We start from the raw sequence: 17910 nt of genomic DNA, 5'->3' as shown, positions 1-17910 counted from the left end.
CTTTAGACTATTTGGGACAAAACGGGTATATACAAATTTTGATCATATGTCTTATAGGGGGAAGGCAGCTAAAAATGGCGTTGGATGGGGACTGGTTGACCACCGATCACTTTTGACTCTTAAAAACGGCAATAGAATTTTCAATTTCCATTTGAATGAGTCGCTTCTAAAGTTTCTACGACACCCCTTCTGTATGAAGGGGCTATGTGAAAAAAATATAATACATTAGGCGACGCTAGAACGTTGCCTTTGATATTTAATTTTAATTAAAGTGAATTAGGCGCTCAGCCTTAACTATACTTTTTAAACTCACTACATTTAATCCCTTTAACAGTAAGAAAAGTAACAAAGTTTTGTGGAACCGTTCAAGTTTGGTGCCAAACGTTTTTGGAAGTTTCTTGCAAAAATGCTGTGTGTTCAAAACTCTGATTTTACAGCTTTTGTGTATTGACCTTTTATGACTTCTTATTGACCTTTTACAACTTTTTATTGCTTTTTATGACCTTTAATGCATCAAATAACGTAAAAATTGGTCCAAGAATGGAACTGTAAAGGACTATGATTGTATAGGAGAAGAAGAAAAACGAAATAAGTAAGCCTATTAGAAAGTAATTGCCAAATTCCCCCCTCCTCCCCCCCCCCCCAAAAAAAAAACTAGTAAAAAAGCACAATAAAATCAAAGACAAGAAAAAATCTAATAATAAAATAGTCAGAGGTCAAATTGTTTTAATATATAAGAAAACGAATATCAAAATTTGCCAAAAAACTAAAAAAAAATGGACTAACAGTAAAAAAGGAAAATATCTTACACTAGATATAAAAAATCTAATAGTGAAATTATACCAATTTTTTTTGCTTTTTTTTAAAGGCATGTGTAATCAAGGCCGTATGCAGGGGGGGGGGACTAGAGGTTTTCCCCTCTCCCTGAAATTTTTGTCCGGCTTGTAAAAAAGTAACAAAAATTGCATATAAACAAATTTTTGATGCGTTTTGTAAAGATTTTGTACCCTCTCCTTCTCCCTTCCTGAACAAAAATACACCTCCCCGCTCCCCTGAACAAAAATACTCCTCCCTGGTCCCCCGAACAAAAATCCAGGATACAGCCGTATGCATAATGACTGTTATGATTTTTTCACTTTACAGAAGCAGACAAAGAGAAAGACCAGAAGTCATTAGATCGTATGCTTGATAAACATCTATTGCTGGTGGTCCGGCAGAAACTGGGCTCCTCCTCTATGTGGATTCTCCCTCAAGGACAAAGACAAGAAGGAGAAACAATGAGACAGGTTTGCTCCAACATCTTTTCCTTAGCCTAAAGTGGCCTCTGTTATGGTTACATTTGTATACTCATATCAAACCAACTGTGTAGGATATGCACGTACGGGGGGAGGGGGGTCACCGGGTTTTAAATAAATCAATAAATGAATGAATAGGTAGTATGTTATGAAACCGTAAAAATGGAGGGACTGCACCATGAAATGAGAGGACTATGATATGGGATAAAGACCTTGTAGCTTATCATGGTTGCAGCCGTAGCTGCAACGTAGTAAAGAGCGAACCACAGCCCATAATAACTAAAAGTTAAAAAAACGCGTTTTGAAAAAAAAAACTGCCTAGTGAAAAAAATGCTATTTGAAATTGATTCATGAATGTTACCAATTACTTCGGTGGGTCTTGAAATTAAAATATTACCGAAAAAAGAAATTTGTGGTGGTTTCGAAAAAAGCCTCAAGCCCCTCGAAAATGGCGTCAGATCAAAATGAAAAGTGTACCATTAGAATCAGCCTGTAAATATTGCCGTTTAGGTAAGGATCAGTTAAACAGAGGACACCTAATTATTTCAGGTACAAGTAACCTTTGAATTTCGGGAGTGCCTATTTCAGAGAAGCCATCAAATCCACCCATTTAAAATCTATATGTTTTTATTAGTGACATTAGGTAATTTCAAAAAATTATGTTTTATTCCTGAGAAATAAGCTGGTTGGAAATAATTTACCGCGCACACTTTAAGCCATCTGATTTTCTTAGTATAATTAGGTCATTTTGAAAAAGTTAGACTTTTGTCTTGAGAAATAAGCTGGCTTGGTGCCTCGATTGGGTTTCTCAGCCTAAGAAGCGTATTTCAAACAAGTTGAGAATTTAGGTGGTGCACATGTCAGGGAAGCCATCTACTGCACCCACCTAAAATCCACCTGATTTTATTAGCAATGTTTGATCATTTTAAGGAAGTTACGTTTTTGTCTTCAGAAATAAGTTAACTTGGTGCCTCAACTTGACTCCTAAACTAAGCGTATGGTTATGTTTTAAGGCAGTTATGTTTTTGTCTTGAGAAATAAACTGGCTTGGTGCCTCCACTGGGCTCCTAAACCTAAAAAGCGTATTTCAAATAACTTGGAAATTTTGATAATACATATTTCAGAGACGCCATCTACTGCACCCACTTAAATTCCACCTGGTTTTATTAGCAATGTTTGATCCTTTTAAGGAAGTCAGGTTTTTGTCTTCAGAAATAAGTTAACTTGGTGCCTCAACTTGACACCTAAACTAAGCGTATAGTTATGTTTTAAGGGAGTTATGTTTTTGTCTTGAGAAATAAACTGGCTTGGTGCCTCCACTGGGCTCCTAAACCTAAAAAGCGTATTTCAAATAACTTGGAAATTTTGATAACACAAATTTCAGAGACGCCATCTACTGCACCCACTTAAATTCAACCTGGTTTTATTAGCAATGTTTGATCATTTTAAGGAAGTCACGTTTTTGACTTCAGAAATAAGTTAACTTGGTGCCTCAACTTGATTCCTAAACCTAAGCGTATAGTTATGTTTTTAGGGAGTTATTTTTTTGTCTTGAGAAATAAACTGGCTTGGTGCCTCCACTGGGCTCCTAAACCTAAAAAGCGTATTTCAAATAACTTGGAAATTTTGATAATACATATTTCAGAGACGCCATCTACTGCACCCACTTAAAATCCACCTGGTTTTATTAGCAATGTTTGATCCTTTTAAGGAAGTCACATTTTTGTCTTTAGAAATAAGTTAACTTGGTGCCTCAACTTGATTCCTAAACCTAAGCGTATAGTTATGTTTTAAGGGAGTCATTTTTTTGTCTTGAGAAATAAACTGGCTTGGTGCCTCCACTGGGCTCCTAAACCTAAAAAGCGTATTTCAAATAACTTGGAAATTTTGATAATACAAATTTCAGAGACGCCATCTACTGCACCCACTTAAATTCCACCTGATTTTATTAGCTATCTTTGATCATTTTAAGGAAGTCACGTTTTTGTCTTGAGAAATAAGTTAACTTGGTGCCACAACTTGACTCCTAAACCTAAGCGTATAGTTATGTTTTAAGGGAGTTATGTTTTTGTCTTGAGAAATAAACTGGCTTGGTTCCTCCACTGGGCTCCTAAACCTAAAAAGCGTATTTGAAATAACTTGGAAATTTTGATAATACATATTTCAGAGACGCCATCTACTGCACCCACTTAAAATCCACCTGGTTTTATTAGCAATGTTTGATCATTTTAAGGAAGTCACATTTTTGTCTTTCGAAATAAGTTAACTTGGTGCCTCAACTTGATTCCTAAACCTAAGCCTATAGTTATTTTTAAGGGGGTTATTTTTTTGTCTTGAGAAATAAACTGGCTTGGTGCCTCCACCGGGCTCCTAAACCTAAAAAGCGTATTTCAAATAACTTGGAAATTTTGATAATACAAATTTCAGAGACGCCATCTACTGCACCCACTTAAATTCCACCTGATTTTATTAGCTATCTTTGATCATTTTAAGGAAGTCACGTTTTTGTCTTGAGAAATAAGTTAACTTGGTGCCACAACTTGACTCCTAAACCTAAGCGTATAGTTATGTTTTAAGGGAGTTATGTTTTTGTCTTGAGAAATAAACTGGCTTGGTTCCTCCACTGGGCTCCTAAACCTAAAAAGCGTATTTGAAATAACTTGGAAATTTTGATAATACATATTTCAGAGACGCCATCTACTGCACCCACTTAAAATCCACCTGGTTTTATTAGCAATGTTTCATCATTTTAAGGAAGTCACATTTTTGTCTTAAGAAATAAGTTAACTTGGTGCCTCAACTTGATTCCTAAACCTAAGCCTTTAGTTATTTTTTAAGGGAGTTTTTTTGTTGTCTTTAGAAATAAACTGGCTTGGTTCCTCCACTGGGCTCCTAAACCTAAAAAGCGTATTTCAAATAACTTGGAAATTTTGATAATACAAATTTCAGAGACGCCATCTAATGCACCCACTTAAATTCCACCTGGTTTTATTAGCAATCTTTGATCATTTTAAGGAAGTCACGTTTTTGTCTTGAGAAATAAGTTAACTTGGTGCCTCAACTTGACTCCTAAACCTAAGCGTATAGTTATGTTTTAAGGGAGTTATTTTTTTGTCTTGAGAAATAAACTGGCTTGGTGCCTCCACTGGGATCCTAAACCTAAAAAGCGTATTTCAAATAAATTGGAAATTTTGATAATACAAATTTCAGAGGCGCCATCTACTGCACCCACTTAAACTCCACCTGGTTTTATCAGCAATGTTTGTTCATTTTAAGGAAGTCACGTTTTTGTCTTTAGAAATAAGTTAACTTGGTGCCTCAACTTGACTCCTAAACCTAAGCGTATAGTTATGTTTTAAGGGAGTTATGTTTTTGTCTTGAGAAATAAACTGGCTTGGTGCCTCCACTGGGCTCCTAAACCTAAAAAGCGTATTTCAGATAACTTGGAAATTTTGATAATACAAATTTCAGAGACGTCATCTACTGCATCCACTTAAAATCCACCTGGTTTTATTAGCAATGTTTGATCATTTTAAGGAAGTCACGTTTTTGTCCTTAGAAATAAGTTAACTTGGTGCCTCAACTTGACTCCTAAACCCAAGCATATAGTTATGTTTTAAGGGAGTTATGTTTTTGTCTTCAGAAATAAAATGGCTTGGTGCCTCCACTGGGCTCCTAAACCTAAAAAGCGTATTTCTAATAACTTGGAAATTTTGATAATACAAATTTCAGAGACGCCATCTACTGCACCCACTTAAACTCCACCTGGTTTTATTAGCAATGTTTGATCATTTTAAGGAAGTCACGTTTTTGTCTTTAGAAATAAGTTAACTTGGTGCCTCAACTTGACTCCTAAACCTAAGCGTATAGTTATGTTTTAAGGGAGTTATGTTTTTGTCTTGAGAAATAAACTGGCTTGGTGCCTCCACTGGGCTCCTAAACCTAAAAAGCGTATTTCAGATAACTTGGAAATTTTGATAATACAAATTTCAGAGACGTCATCTACTGCATCCACTTAAAATCCACCTGGTTTTATTAGCAATGTTTGATCATTTTAAGGAAGTCACGTTTTTGTCCTTAGAAATAAGTTAACTTGGTGCCTCAAATTGACTCCTAAACCTAAGCGTATAGTTATGTTTTAAGGGAGTTATGTTTCTGTCTTGAGAAATAAAGTGGATTGGTGCCTCCACTGGGCTCCTAAACCTAAAAAGTGTATTTCAAACAACTTGGAAATTTTGATAATACAAATTTCAGAGACGCCATCTACTGCACCCACTTAAAATCCACCTGGTTTTATTAGCAATGTTTGATCATTTTAAGGAAGTCACGTTTTTGTCTCTAGAAATAAGTTAACTTGGTGCCTCAACTTGACTCCTAAACCTAAGCGTATAGTTATGTTTTAAGGGAGTTATGTTTTTGTCTTGAGAAATAAACTGGCTTGGTGCCTCCACTGGGCTCCTAAACCTAAAAAGAGTTTTTCAAATAACTTGGAAATTTTGATAATACAAATTTCAGAGACGCCATCTACTGCACCCACTTAAAATCCATTTGGTTTTATTAGCAATGTTTGAATATTTTAAAGAAGTCACGTTTTTGTCTTCAGAAATAAGTTAATTTGGTGCCTCAACTTGACTCCTAAACTAAGCGTATAGTTATGTTTTAAGGGAGTTATGTTTTTGTCTTGAGAAATAAACTGGCTTGGTGCCTCCACTGGGCTTCTAAACCTAAAAAGTGTATTTCAGATAACTTGGAAATTTTGATAATACAAATTTCAGAGACGTCATCTACTGCACCCACTTAAAATCCACCTGGTTTTATTAGCAATGTTTGATCATTTTAAGGAAGTCATTTTTTTGTCTTCAGAAATAAAATGGCTTGGTGCCTCCACTGGGCTCCTAAACCTAAAAAGTGTATTTCAAATAACTTGGAAATTTTGATGATACAAATTTCAGAGACGCCATCTACTGCACCCACTTAAACTCCACCTGGTTTTATTAGCAATGTTTGATCATTTTAAGGAAGTCACGTTTTTGTCTTTAGAAATAAGTTAACTTGGTGCCTCAACTTGACTCCTAAACCTAAGCGTATAGTTATGTTTTAAGGGAGTTATGTTTTTGTCTTGAGAAATAAAATGGCTTGGTGCCTCCACTGGGCTCCTAAACCTAAAAAGCGTATTTCAGATAACTTGGAAATTTTGATAATACAAATTTCAGAGACGTCATCTACTGCATCCACTTAAAATCCACCTGGTTTTATTAGCAATGTTTGATCATTTTAAGGAAGTCACGTTTTTGTCTTTAGAAATAAGTTAACTTGGTGCCTCAACTTGACTCCTAAACCTAAGCATATAGTTATGTTTTAAGGGAGTTATGTTTTTGTCTTGAGAAATAAATTGGCTTGGTGCCTCCACTGGGCTCCTAAACCTAAAAAGGGTATTTCAAATAACTTGGAAATTTTGAAAATACAAATTTCAGAGACGCCATCTACTGCATGCACTTAAAGCCACCTGGTTTTATTAACAATGTTTGATCATTTTAAGGAAGTCACGTTTTTGTCTTCAGAAATAAGTTAACTTGGTGCCTCAACTTGACTCCTAAACCTAAGCGTATAGTTATGTTTTAAGGGAGTTATGTTTCTGTCTTGAGAAATAAACTGGATTGGTGCCTCCACTGGGCTCCTAAACCTAAAAAGTGTATTTCAAACAACTTGGAAATTTTGATAATACAAATTTCAGAGACGCTATCTACTGCACCCACTTAAAATCCACCTGGTTTTATTAGCAATGTTTGATCATTTTAAGGAAGTCAGGTTTTTGTCTTCAGAAATAAGTTAACTTGGTGCCTCAACTTGACTCCTAAACTAAGCGTATAGTTATGTTTTAAGGGAGTTATGTTTTTGTCTTGAGAAATAAACTAGCTTGGTGCCTCCACTGGGCTCCTAAACCTAAAAAGTGTATTTCAAATAACTTGGAAATTTTGATAATACAAATTTCAGAGACGTCATCTACTGCACCCACTTAAAATCCACCTGGTTTTATTAGCAATGTTTGATCATTTTAAGGAAGTCACGTTTATGTCTTTAGAAATAAGTTAACTTGGTGCCTCAACTTGATTCCTAAACCTAAGCTTATAGTTATGTTTTAAGGGAGTCATTTTTTTGTCTTGAGAAATAAACTGGCTTGGTGCCTCCACTGGGCTCCTAAACCTAAAAAGCGTATTTCAAATAACTTGGAAATTTTGATAATACAAATTTCAGAGACGCCATCTACTGCACCCACTTAAATTCCACCTGGTTTTATTAGCAATGTTTGATCATTTTAAGGAACTCACGTTTTTGTCTTGAGAAATAAGTTAACTTGGTGCCTCAACTTGACTCCTAAACCTAAGCGTATAGTTATGTTTTAAGGGAGTTATGTTTTTGTCTTGAGAAATAAACTGGCCTGGTGCCTCCACTGGGCTCCTAAACCTAAAAAGCGTATTTCAAATAACTTGGAAATTTTGATAATACAAATTTCAGAGACGCCATCTACTGCACCCACTTGAAATCCACCTGGTTTTATTAGCAATGTTTGATCATTTTAAGGAAGTCACGTTTTTGTCTCTAGAAATAAGTTAACTTGGTGCCTCAACTTGACTCCTAAACCTAAGTGTATAGTTATGTTTTAAGGGAGTTATGTTTTTGTCTTGAGAAATAAACTGGCCTGGTGCCTCCACTGGGCTCCTAAACCTAAAAAGCGTATTTCAAATAACTTGGAAATTTTGATAATACAAATTTCAGAGACGCCATCTACTGCACCCACTTAAAATCCACCTGGTTTTATTAGCAATGTTTGATCATTTTAAGGAAGTCACGTTTTTGTCTCTGGAAATAAGTTAACTTGGTGCCTCAACTTAACTCCTAAACCTAAGCGTATAGTTATGTTTTAAGGGAGTTATGTTTTTGTCTTGAGAAATAAACTGGCTTGGTGCCTCAACTGGGCTCCTAAACCTAAGCGTATAGTTATGTTTTAAGGGAGTTATGTTTTTGTCTTGAGAAATGAACTGGCTTGGTGGCTCAACTGGCCTCCTAAACCTAAAAAGCGTATTTCAAATAACTTGGAAATTTTGATAATACAAATTTCAGAGACGCCATCTACTGCACCCACTTAAAATCCACCTGGTTTTATTACCAATGTTTGATCATTTTAAGGAAGTCACGTTTTTGTCTTTAGAAATAAGTTAGCTTGGTGCCTCAACTTGACTCGTAAACCTAAGCGTATAGTTATGTTTTAAGGTAGTTATGTTTTTGTCTTGAGAAATAAACTGGCTTGGTGCCTCAACTAGGCTCCTAAACCTAAAAAGCGTATTTCAAATAACTTGCAAATTTTTATAATACAAATTTCAGAGACGCCATCTACTGCACCCACCTAAATGCACCTGGTTTTATTAGCAATGTTTGATCATTTTAAGGAAGTCACGTTTTGTCTTTAGAAATAAGTTAGCTTGGTGCCTCAGCTTGACTCCTAAACCTAAGCATATAGTTATGTTTTAAGGGAGTTATGTTTTTGTCTTGAGAAATAAACTGGCTTGGTGCCTCCACTGGGCTCCTAAACCTAAAAAGTGTTTTTCAAATAACTTGGAAATTTTGATAATACAAATTTCAGAGACGCCATTTACTGCACCCACTTAAAATCCATTTGGTTTTATTAGCAATGTTTGATCATTTTAAGGAAGTCACGTTTTTGTCTTTAGACATAAGTTAACTTGGTGCCTCAACTTGACTCCTAAACCTAAGCGTATAGTTATGTTTTAAGGGAGTTATGTTTTTGTCTTGAGAAATAAACTGACTTGGTGCCTCCACTGAGCTCCTAAACTTAAAAAGCGTATTTCAAATAACTTGGAAATTTTGATAATGCAAATTTCAAAGAAGCCATCTACCGCACCCAGTTAAAAATCAATCTGATTTTTTTAGTACCGTTAGGTAATTTTTGTGTAACTTAGAGTTTTGGTATTGAGAAACAAGATGGATTGGATTTTTGACTTTTCTTTTAAGTTAAAAATTGTATTTCACCTACCATGGGAGTTTGGATTAAACATTCTATCTACTGGCCTGCTTAAATTCATCTTAATTTTGTAGTACTGCCAAATCATTTTTAGAAACTTATTAAGTTTCTCTTGATAAACGAGGGCAGATAAACTTTATTTTTGCTCATTTTAAAATGTATATTTTTGCGTATATTTATTAATATTCCTTTTTCAGGTGGCAGAAAGAGTTCTTGCTCAGAGTTTTGATGGTAAGGTACAATCAAGGTTTCTTGGCAATGCACCTTGTGGGTTCTACAAATATAAATACCCAAAACAAATCCGAGAGCAGGATGGTAATAGCATAGGAGCAAAGGTAATATACCATTCTATTGCCCCTGTTAAGCAGAAAGGCAGAACGTAGTATTTTTGAAATTTATTAAAATAATATTTTCTGTACCGGAAACAAAAGGGCCCTGATCACGTTTTTCACATTATTTTGTCATTAATGACGTCATTAAAATAAAATTGTATTAGGATGTTTAATATGTGGCGAAACGGATATTATTAAAGAATTCTTGACAAGTCATTTTTCATTTCTTGACAACACTGCCTTCTCGTTTGTAAATAATATGAACGTGTAGAAGTATACAAGTAATAGTTAAAAACTGTCAATGCGTCCTGTGACCACACTGGCTATACATGATGTTCGACAAAACAGCCAAGAACGAAGAAGAATGATGAAAAACAGAAAACCAAACAAGGGTATTTTCGGCCTGTGAATAAAGCGAAAAGATAAACAGGTATTTCGTCCGCAGTACCAAAGAAAAAAAAAAAAATCTTTCAATCTTTCTGTTGCGAGAACAGAAAGGACAAAACGAATCAAAAAACGAACCGAACTAGGGGGATAAGTAACTCAGGGTACCAACCTGATAGACAGAATATAACCCGCTTGATTAGATCCCGGATCTACCAAAAGGGGGAAAGTGGATCGAGAGATGTGGACCTTGGCATGCATCCCAGGGGACTCTCCAAAAGAAAAAAAGATAACCTTTTGAAGTTATCCAAACAGTTTTTGTTCGTTCTGTTTTTTTTTGCGTTTGCACTAAGGCCGGCTTAATGGAGGTCTTGCCGAAATATCTGCTTTATCTTCTTGTTTTATTCACTGACTGAAAATCACCTTCGTTCATTTTTTTGTTTCTTATTTTTTGTTTTTTTGTCTTCGTTGTTTTGCCTTGTAAAACATTTAATCAAGGTAATGTATAAAGTAAACTGAAAAAACCCGGATATTTTGGGTTTCTCATCCACAAAATTCTATCAGCAAAAAAAAAAAAAAATCTTAAAACGTACACGTATAGCTGTTCATAGCTATTTCAACAATGTTCTAATCTAATTCTTTGTGAAGACAATGTCGCTGCCACGTCTAAAGGTTCGAAGTGCAGTAGAGCGCTCTACCATTATCACGTCTAAAGGTCGTGTCTGACGTTCACAATTTGTAAATACTTGCCAAAACCGTTTGCTAAGCTGCTCTCAACGGGAGGACCAGCGCGGCAATGTATTCAGCCACACTCTAGCCATCCTGATGTCTATTTCCCTTCGCACCGTTACTTTGAGAAAAGCTTATCAAGCGCGTTTTGGTAATTATTATTTGGTTATTGTAGGTATTTATTTGGTAATTTTTGGTAATTATTATTGTTAATTGTTGGTTATAATTTGGTAATTATCTAAGAAGTGTGAAAATGTCAGGTATAATTCTTAGCTGTGACAACAACTTTAATTTATTATATACTAAATATGCGTATAGTGTGTATATATACCTGTAGTATGGTATGGGTATAGTATTGTAAACGCATGTGTATAGTGTGACACAATGGTAAGCCAGGAAAGAAGAAAAGCGCTCCTTATAAATCGTAAGAGCAAATTTGCTACGTTTTTTCCCTTTACATTAAGTCAAAATAACAAAAACTAAAAAATTAATTTATATTCTACGCAAATATTTACGTCTCCGAAAAATGGTACATTCACACTTCACGTCTCCAAAAAAAGGTACGATATTTTAGTTGAACCCAATTCACTCACAGAGAAAAACAGGCAGGTTCGTTGTTTTTCCACATTGAAAGAAAATATACGAGAAAAGGTAAATTATACAAAAAACGAATCATTATGGGTAATCTTAATTTATAAGACTCAATTCACAGCCTTAGTTTGAAGCATTCATAATACGTCACAAAGACTTCACTCAGGGAAAATCTGTATTTATAACACTACACCCAAATACTTTATAAATAAAACAGATTGTTGAATACGTGACTTTTCATGCACCGTTTCGATTTTTCTTAAAGTTTTATCATTAAGAAAAGCTTAAGTTTCCCGCCAAAGTCTGAAGCATCCACTCATGTTAAAATGGTGAAGTAAATGGTTCTATTATAAGGCTCTCTTTTGAGGTGTAAAAATTCTAATGGAATGCCTGGCCTCTCATTTGACAGGTTTTATAAACGAAAATGTAACTGTCTAGTGCCGAATAAATCAAGTTACACCCATTTTTAGAACATTTTTTGGCAATAAAATATTTTTTTGCCAAAAATATATATCTGGCAATTTTTGATATTTTATAAGTTTTTTATTTATTTCCATTACCAAATATAAAATATTTGTTTGGCAGTTCTAATATTTTTTGGAGTGTTTAATAGCATAAAAATGTTGGACCTCTTCATTTTTTCTACTCCTCTGTATTGCTTCACTTTGCAAATCAACATTATCCATCATTGCATATTTACTAAGTTTATTTATTATGAACAAACTACGTCACTTTGAATCTATCTTAAGCTAAAACTACACTTATGAACCTTCCTAAAGGGCCAGCTGCAGAGGGTTTTTCCTTTGCAAAGGTTGGCCCTCTATTATATTTTATATCTCTATGACCGGACTTATCAAAACAAATTCATATACAGTCGACTCTCGATTATCCGCAGGATTGGGTGGCGTGAGTGCCGCGAATAATCGAATTTCGCGGATAATCCACCTATTAGAAAAAAGGTTGTAGGGGTTAATAGCTACCCAATTAAGTTCATTGACAAAATAATTGAAAATAGACCTGTTAAACATGACAGTAGGGGTATTGGGGTTTCTCAGTCTTCAGATTTAAACGTTTCTAAAAGTTTCATTTCATTGCTATATGTACCTGGTTTAGGTAAGAAGCTTTCACGGATTTTGTGTAAATTTAATATTGATACATGTTTCCAATCGATGAGGCCAATGGGTAGTTTCTTTAGTTCTAGAAAAGGATTTAACCCGGGGAAATTTAGTAAGTGGGGTGTGTAAGATTCCGTGTTCTTGTGGGAAGTTCTATATTGGTAGGACTCACCAAAAATTTGTTAAAGGTTTATTGAGCATCGAAATTCAATAGAAAAAACCCTACAATTAACCAAGCCTCCGGAAACCTTTGTTTCAGCCTTAGCAGAGCATATTTGGTTTCAACCTTATCATTTTGTAAAATTTGATGAGGCCTTAGCTATTTCCAATGATAGCGGTTATAGAAGCCATAAGGCCAGAGAAGCCATAGAAATTAAAAAACATATGTTTGCTAACCTTTCAATAAACAGAGACACAAGAAATTTAAATATTGACTCAATTTACGATAACCTTTCTAAAAGTGAATCAACAGTCAATAAGGGAATTAAGATCTTAAATAATCACCAGGGAAATATTTTACCTACAAGATCAAAACGATTTGCTTCAGTAATAGCCAACAAGAGAATTATTTCGCAACAGATTAATTAACGTTATTTCATTTTTTCTTATTTTTATCTCAGTTGCTTTAGTCACTGAAGTAAGTCTAATAGCTGCTCTTCCCTACGTGGATTAGTTTGCGCCAATTGTATATTTTTTTGGTGATGGTTTTATTTGTTTTCAGTTTTAGTTTGGTTTTTTATCTTCGTCTTCTCGAGTTTCTCTTGTGCTGAAGACGCGTTGTTTTACATTTTTCGTCTTTTCTTTCCACTTGCCGCAGTCTCGTTTGTTGTTTTTTTTCATTGATATTTTTCTCTATGTTGGTTTTAAGGTTGTAGGGACATAGAAAAACAAAATTACGCTTATTAAACGTGTATGTAAAACAAAACAACGGGAACAAGTAATAAATGGAATGAAATTATAGTAATCAATCGAATGAAGATGAACAAATCATAGTATTATTTACACTTTTAAAGTATGCCAAAAAATTCAAAGTCCTAATTTAACTTTCCGAAAATAGTCACCCATTTGCGTTTGTTTTTTGTCATATAACTCTTTTTTTGTGACTGAATTTTCTGTATTTTGTACTGTATTTTTTTTAGATCTTTGTATTTATAATTTTTTTTTTTAATTTATATCGCCGTGGTTAATCCGCATTGCGGATGATCGAACCGCGGATAATCAGGAGTCGACTGTACATATAGTGAGATTTGATACCAAAAACCTCAAAAAAAGAGTTGATAACTCTGGAATAGGAGCCGAAATTATTTCTCTTCGTTTCTTTTCATTTTAGTTTGTCTTTCCTGCTTCGCATTCTAAATTTTAAGTTATATGTGTATTAATCTATTTATTGTTTCTATTATTCTATTTATTGTTTCTTAAATATCCCGTTGGAATCGGTCGACACGACACAATATATATTTGTAGTGTCAAGAAAAGCTTAATATCCCAATAGTTTTTGCCAAAGTCAATGGCATTGTTTTATTAATTTTTGTCAAGGGGATTTTATGGACCTTGAATTGCCATTGGCTTGTCTTCAGTTCTAAATAATATAAATACATCGCCAGAGTCTCGCGAATGTGATAGCTGAATTACCTATTGAAAGTTTTAACCTCAAATTGTGCATAAACTGTATTCATTCGGTTATAGCTGAGAGTATATCATACTATCAGTTTATAATTGGGATTGTAGGGGATCTTGTGACATTGTTTTATTTTTACACTTTACTTGTAGGCTTTTTTCAGGTCTCATGGATTGTTCCGAAACCCAGTCGAAAAGGTACAGCCTACTCTAGGTAACCTTTTACACTTACAGACCGGTAAACAGGAAGAAAATTATACCGGGTATTAACTAAAACAAAACTAACAAGTCGTTTACATAGTTAATTTGCGCAGTAGGCTAGTGGATTAGCCTACTTGCAGGCTAGTAAAACTAACATTCAGCATAATGTTTTAGGTTCCCTGTGCAAGTTTGTGGTATGTTATTTTTCCGCATCGTAGGGTGTTAATGTTTTATTTACCGAAATTTGGTTATACCCGTATTTTTGAAACACCCTTTAGAATCTTTATAGATTAAAAATGCATCGGAAATTGGCTAAAAAAAAGTAAAACTTTTCGTTTTTTTTTTTTACAAGCTTCGGTAATTCCCTAAAAAGTAGAAACAATTTAAGTCGTATCATGAGTCTGGCTCAGTGAAGGGATAAACCTGGTACTAAGGAATTCATTGATAAAAGTATCTTGTCCCTTCCTTGCAAGTTAGAGCGGCTGGCTGGTGGCAAAATCCCATGTTTCACAGGGGGTGTAAATGTTATTATTTTATTATAATAATTATTATTTAAGTTGAATGGTATTAGATACATTTTTGAGCTTTTTTGCATAAAACTTCCTATTCGTAAGACGATTTATGCTGATGGCCTAGTTTCGCAAGCTTGAAAAATCAGTTCCAGGTTATTTGGGACTATCTGTCCCAAATACCTAACTCTGCAAAAAAAAATCTTTGATTTTATTGCTGGATGTTTACAAAACAGCTGAAGTTGAAGTAAATGAAGCTAATAAATAAAGAAGTCATAATCAGGAATCATTTAGGTCAAGGGAAACTTTTAAAATGATAACATTCAAAACACTTGCGCAACGTATTTCCAACTATCGAAAATTATAGTTGGAGGTCGTACAACTAGGATTTGTGATTAAAAACACAATTGCAGCCTAACCGATCAAAGACACGGTTAGTAGATAAATAATGTTTATGGTAAATGAAAGAATGACGTAAAGATCTTATCAACGGTTGGATCGGCAATGTCGCGATGGGGCGGCGGGCGGGTACACTGGTTAATAAATACTGCTTAGGGATTTCATTAAACAATCGCTTTATGACCCAACTTCCTTTAACATTTTAAAATTACGCCAAGTATCCAATAGTTTGTGACTATGCTGCATCTATAAATTACCCCAAAATAAAATATACTTAAATTCACTTAATTTAGTTCCAGGGGTGTGTAAACCTTATTAGCCTTAAACTTTTAAATAAATTCAGTTGCCCCCAATCACATTTACTGCAAGTAAATATTTCTTTTATGGGTCCCATATTAGAGTACACTTGTTCTGTGTGGCACCCTTTCCTCTCTAATGAAGCAACACAAAAAATTGAAAATGTCCAAAAGAGAGCTCTAAGAATTATTTTTAAAGAGAGCAAGAAACCGTATTTGTATTTGTTAAATATTTCAAAACTAGAGACCCTCGAAAGACGAAGAAATAATTTGTGCCTCTGTTTTGGTAAGTTGGCACTTCTGAACCCATGTAATGCTAATCCTTTTGCTGATTATCTTGCACCTGATATAAATCATTTTCCACATGCTATCCCACAGCCTATTCCCACCTTATCTCCCATTATCTTCACTACTTCATAGCGTAAGAAGTCTTTTGTCCCTTTTTTTACTGATATAATAAATAGTGGTTAATTTGTGCATAAATTTTGTCGTTTCTCTTATATAATAAAAGAAACAGCTCGGTTATCTCTATACTCTTTTTTTTGTTCCCTATCCCCTCTTTATGTTGTTTTTTAAACATTTGTTAATGTGTATATTATTTATTTTTTTTCAGTTTTACTAGTTTTTATCTTATTAACTAGTTGCCATTTTGAAGTTTTTTAATATAAGTGACAAAGGAATCATACAGCATTCCGATATTTGATTATTTATTTATTTTAATTTTTTTTTTTTTTTTTTTTTTTTTTTTTTTTCATTGGTTGCCAATCTGTAAATTGTTGTGCTTTTGTTATGATTTTCTTGCTTGTTTGTTTTTTTATGGACTTCGAAATTCGAATTCGGCCCTTCAGGGCTTGTGATAGTAATTTCTCGAAATAAATATCTTATCTTATCTAGCCGGCATTGATGTCATTTATGGGAAGGGCAAAAAACTGTGCCCCCCTAAGGTAAAAAATAAATAATATCCATGCCAAAACCAAGAGACTGTCAAGATTTAGGTAACAGGTTTTATTGCCAAAATAATTGCTAAATATCTGTATAACATCCATTTATATTTATTCAAATTCCTTTTAAAACATTTCTATATTTATAACAAATATATAAATCAAGTTCTATTTTAGGTTCTTTGAGGCTCACATGAATTTTTTTCGGGGGTGGGTGGTGAGGGAACTGAAAAAATTGATTGATAATTTTAATAAGAAGTGCCTAGAAACTCGGGAACGTTTAGGATTTCGGGGAACGGGGTGGCCCCTAGGTAAAAAAAAATACTTCAATGTGTGGAAACTTGATTGAAATTTATTTATTTAGATTTTTAAAATGTCGGCGCGTGATGATTGTGAGTGTTGTATACGTGACAGTTAACCTATTTCAGAACAAAAAACGTTGTATTGTGAAGAACACCGTTTTGTTAGGAAGGGAGATAGATGTAAGAACCGTAACAGGAAGCGCTATAACCTTAGCATTAGACGTAACGCTATGTCTTACATATGCAATGTGAAGGATCTTTAGGTCCCATTCTGTAAAAAATGCGGTACGAACGTTTACGTTTACTATATTCCCTAGTTGTCTTATTTGTGGATTTTTATTGGAGTCTTTTTTTTAGGTATTTTTCTTCAAGGCACATGTTACTAGCGATTCGCCGCTTAAGAAAGGATCCTGCATTGAAGATTTTGCATGGTTGGGCCGGGATGAACTAGCCAGTTATTTGCCAGAAAAATATCGGAAATCCGTTACCGAATTTTTAATTGATGAAGATTAGTTTTTTTTAAATAGACTTCTAATGAATTTTAGTTGACATGTTCAATCAAACATTAGGTTTTTAAGTTCTAAAAAATGGAAGAAATTTGGTGCAAATGTCACCAGTCTTAAGAGTATAAGATAAGATTTACTGTAGGCCATAGCAACACAAAATACAGCCTACAACACAAAGCTCGAGGAACCAAGTACGACCTTAAATTGTAGAAACCCGTTCAAAAATACAACCATAGAGGCAACAAGGTCAATATTTTAACCAACAAACAACAGTAACCAATAACCAAGAAAAAAAACAAACATAAAGGCAATATTTTAACCAACAAACAACAATCCGAACCAACAAACAACAACCATTTTAAGATTCAACTCCTAAAAACCATAACAAACTATCCCCTCAAACATAATTCCCTATACGAAGAAACTTACACAACTGTTTAAGAGCACACGCGTTCCTCTCACACATCCGTTCAATTAACCACCATTCACTCCCAAACACTCGTCTAGAAGAGACTCCGAAAATGAAGAGACTCGGGCAGCTCTTCCCACTCGGATACACAATGAAAGAGATTCTCATCCACACATAGGGCAAAAGTAGGGGCCAACCGCACCCTAAAATTTTCCAAGAATTTTCTTCTCTTCCCTACATCCT

General features: G+C 34.5%; 1 protein-coding gene across 2 annotated transcripts in view; it reads left to right on the top strand.

Annotated features, from left to right (window-relative positions):
• The window catches only part of mRpL46 (mitochondrial ribosomal protein L46), a 42284-nt gene extending 24994 nt beyond the window's left edge, over positions 1-17290 (top strand). For both annotated transcript variants that reach the window (XM_089102797.1, XM_089102796.1), the window contains exons 4-6: positions 1144-1286; positions 9534-9671; positions 17110-17290. In XM_089102797.1, coding sequence (XP_088958923.1) covers positions 1144-1286; positions 9534-9671; positions 17110-17265 — 437 coding nt within the window. In that variant the 3' untranslated portion in view covers positions 17266-17290. The remainder of the gene's footprint in view (positions 1-1143; positions 1287-9533; positions 9672-17109) is intronic.
• The last annotated feature ends 620 nt before the right edge of the window (positions 17291-17910 follow it).

This window comes from Artemia sp. Qi Xiang Cuo, chromosome 16, assembly GCF_049724085.1.
Source record: "Artemia sp. Qi Xiang Cuo chromosome 16, ASM4972408v1, whole genome shotgun sequence".
Lineage (NCBI taxonomy): Eukaryota > Metazoa > Arthropoda > Branchiopoda > Anostraca > Artemiidae > Artemia > Artemia sp. Qi Xiang Cuo.
This window is presented reverse-complemented; position numbering and strand designations above follow the sequence as displayed.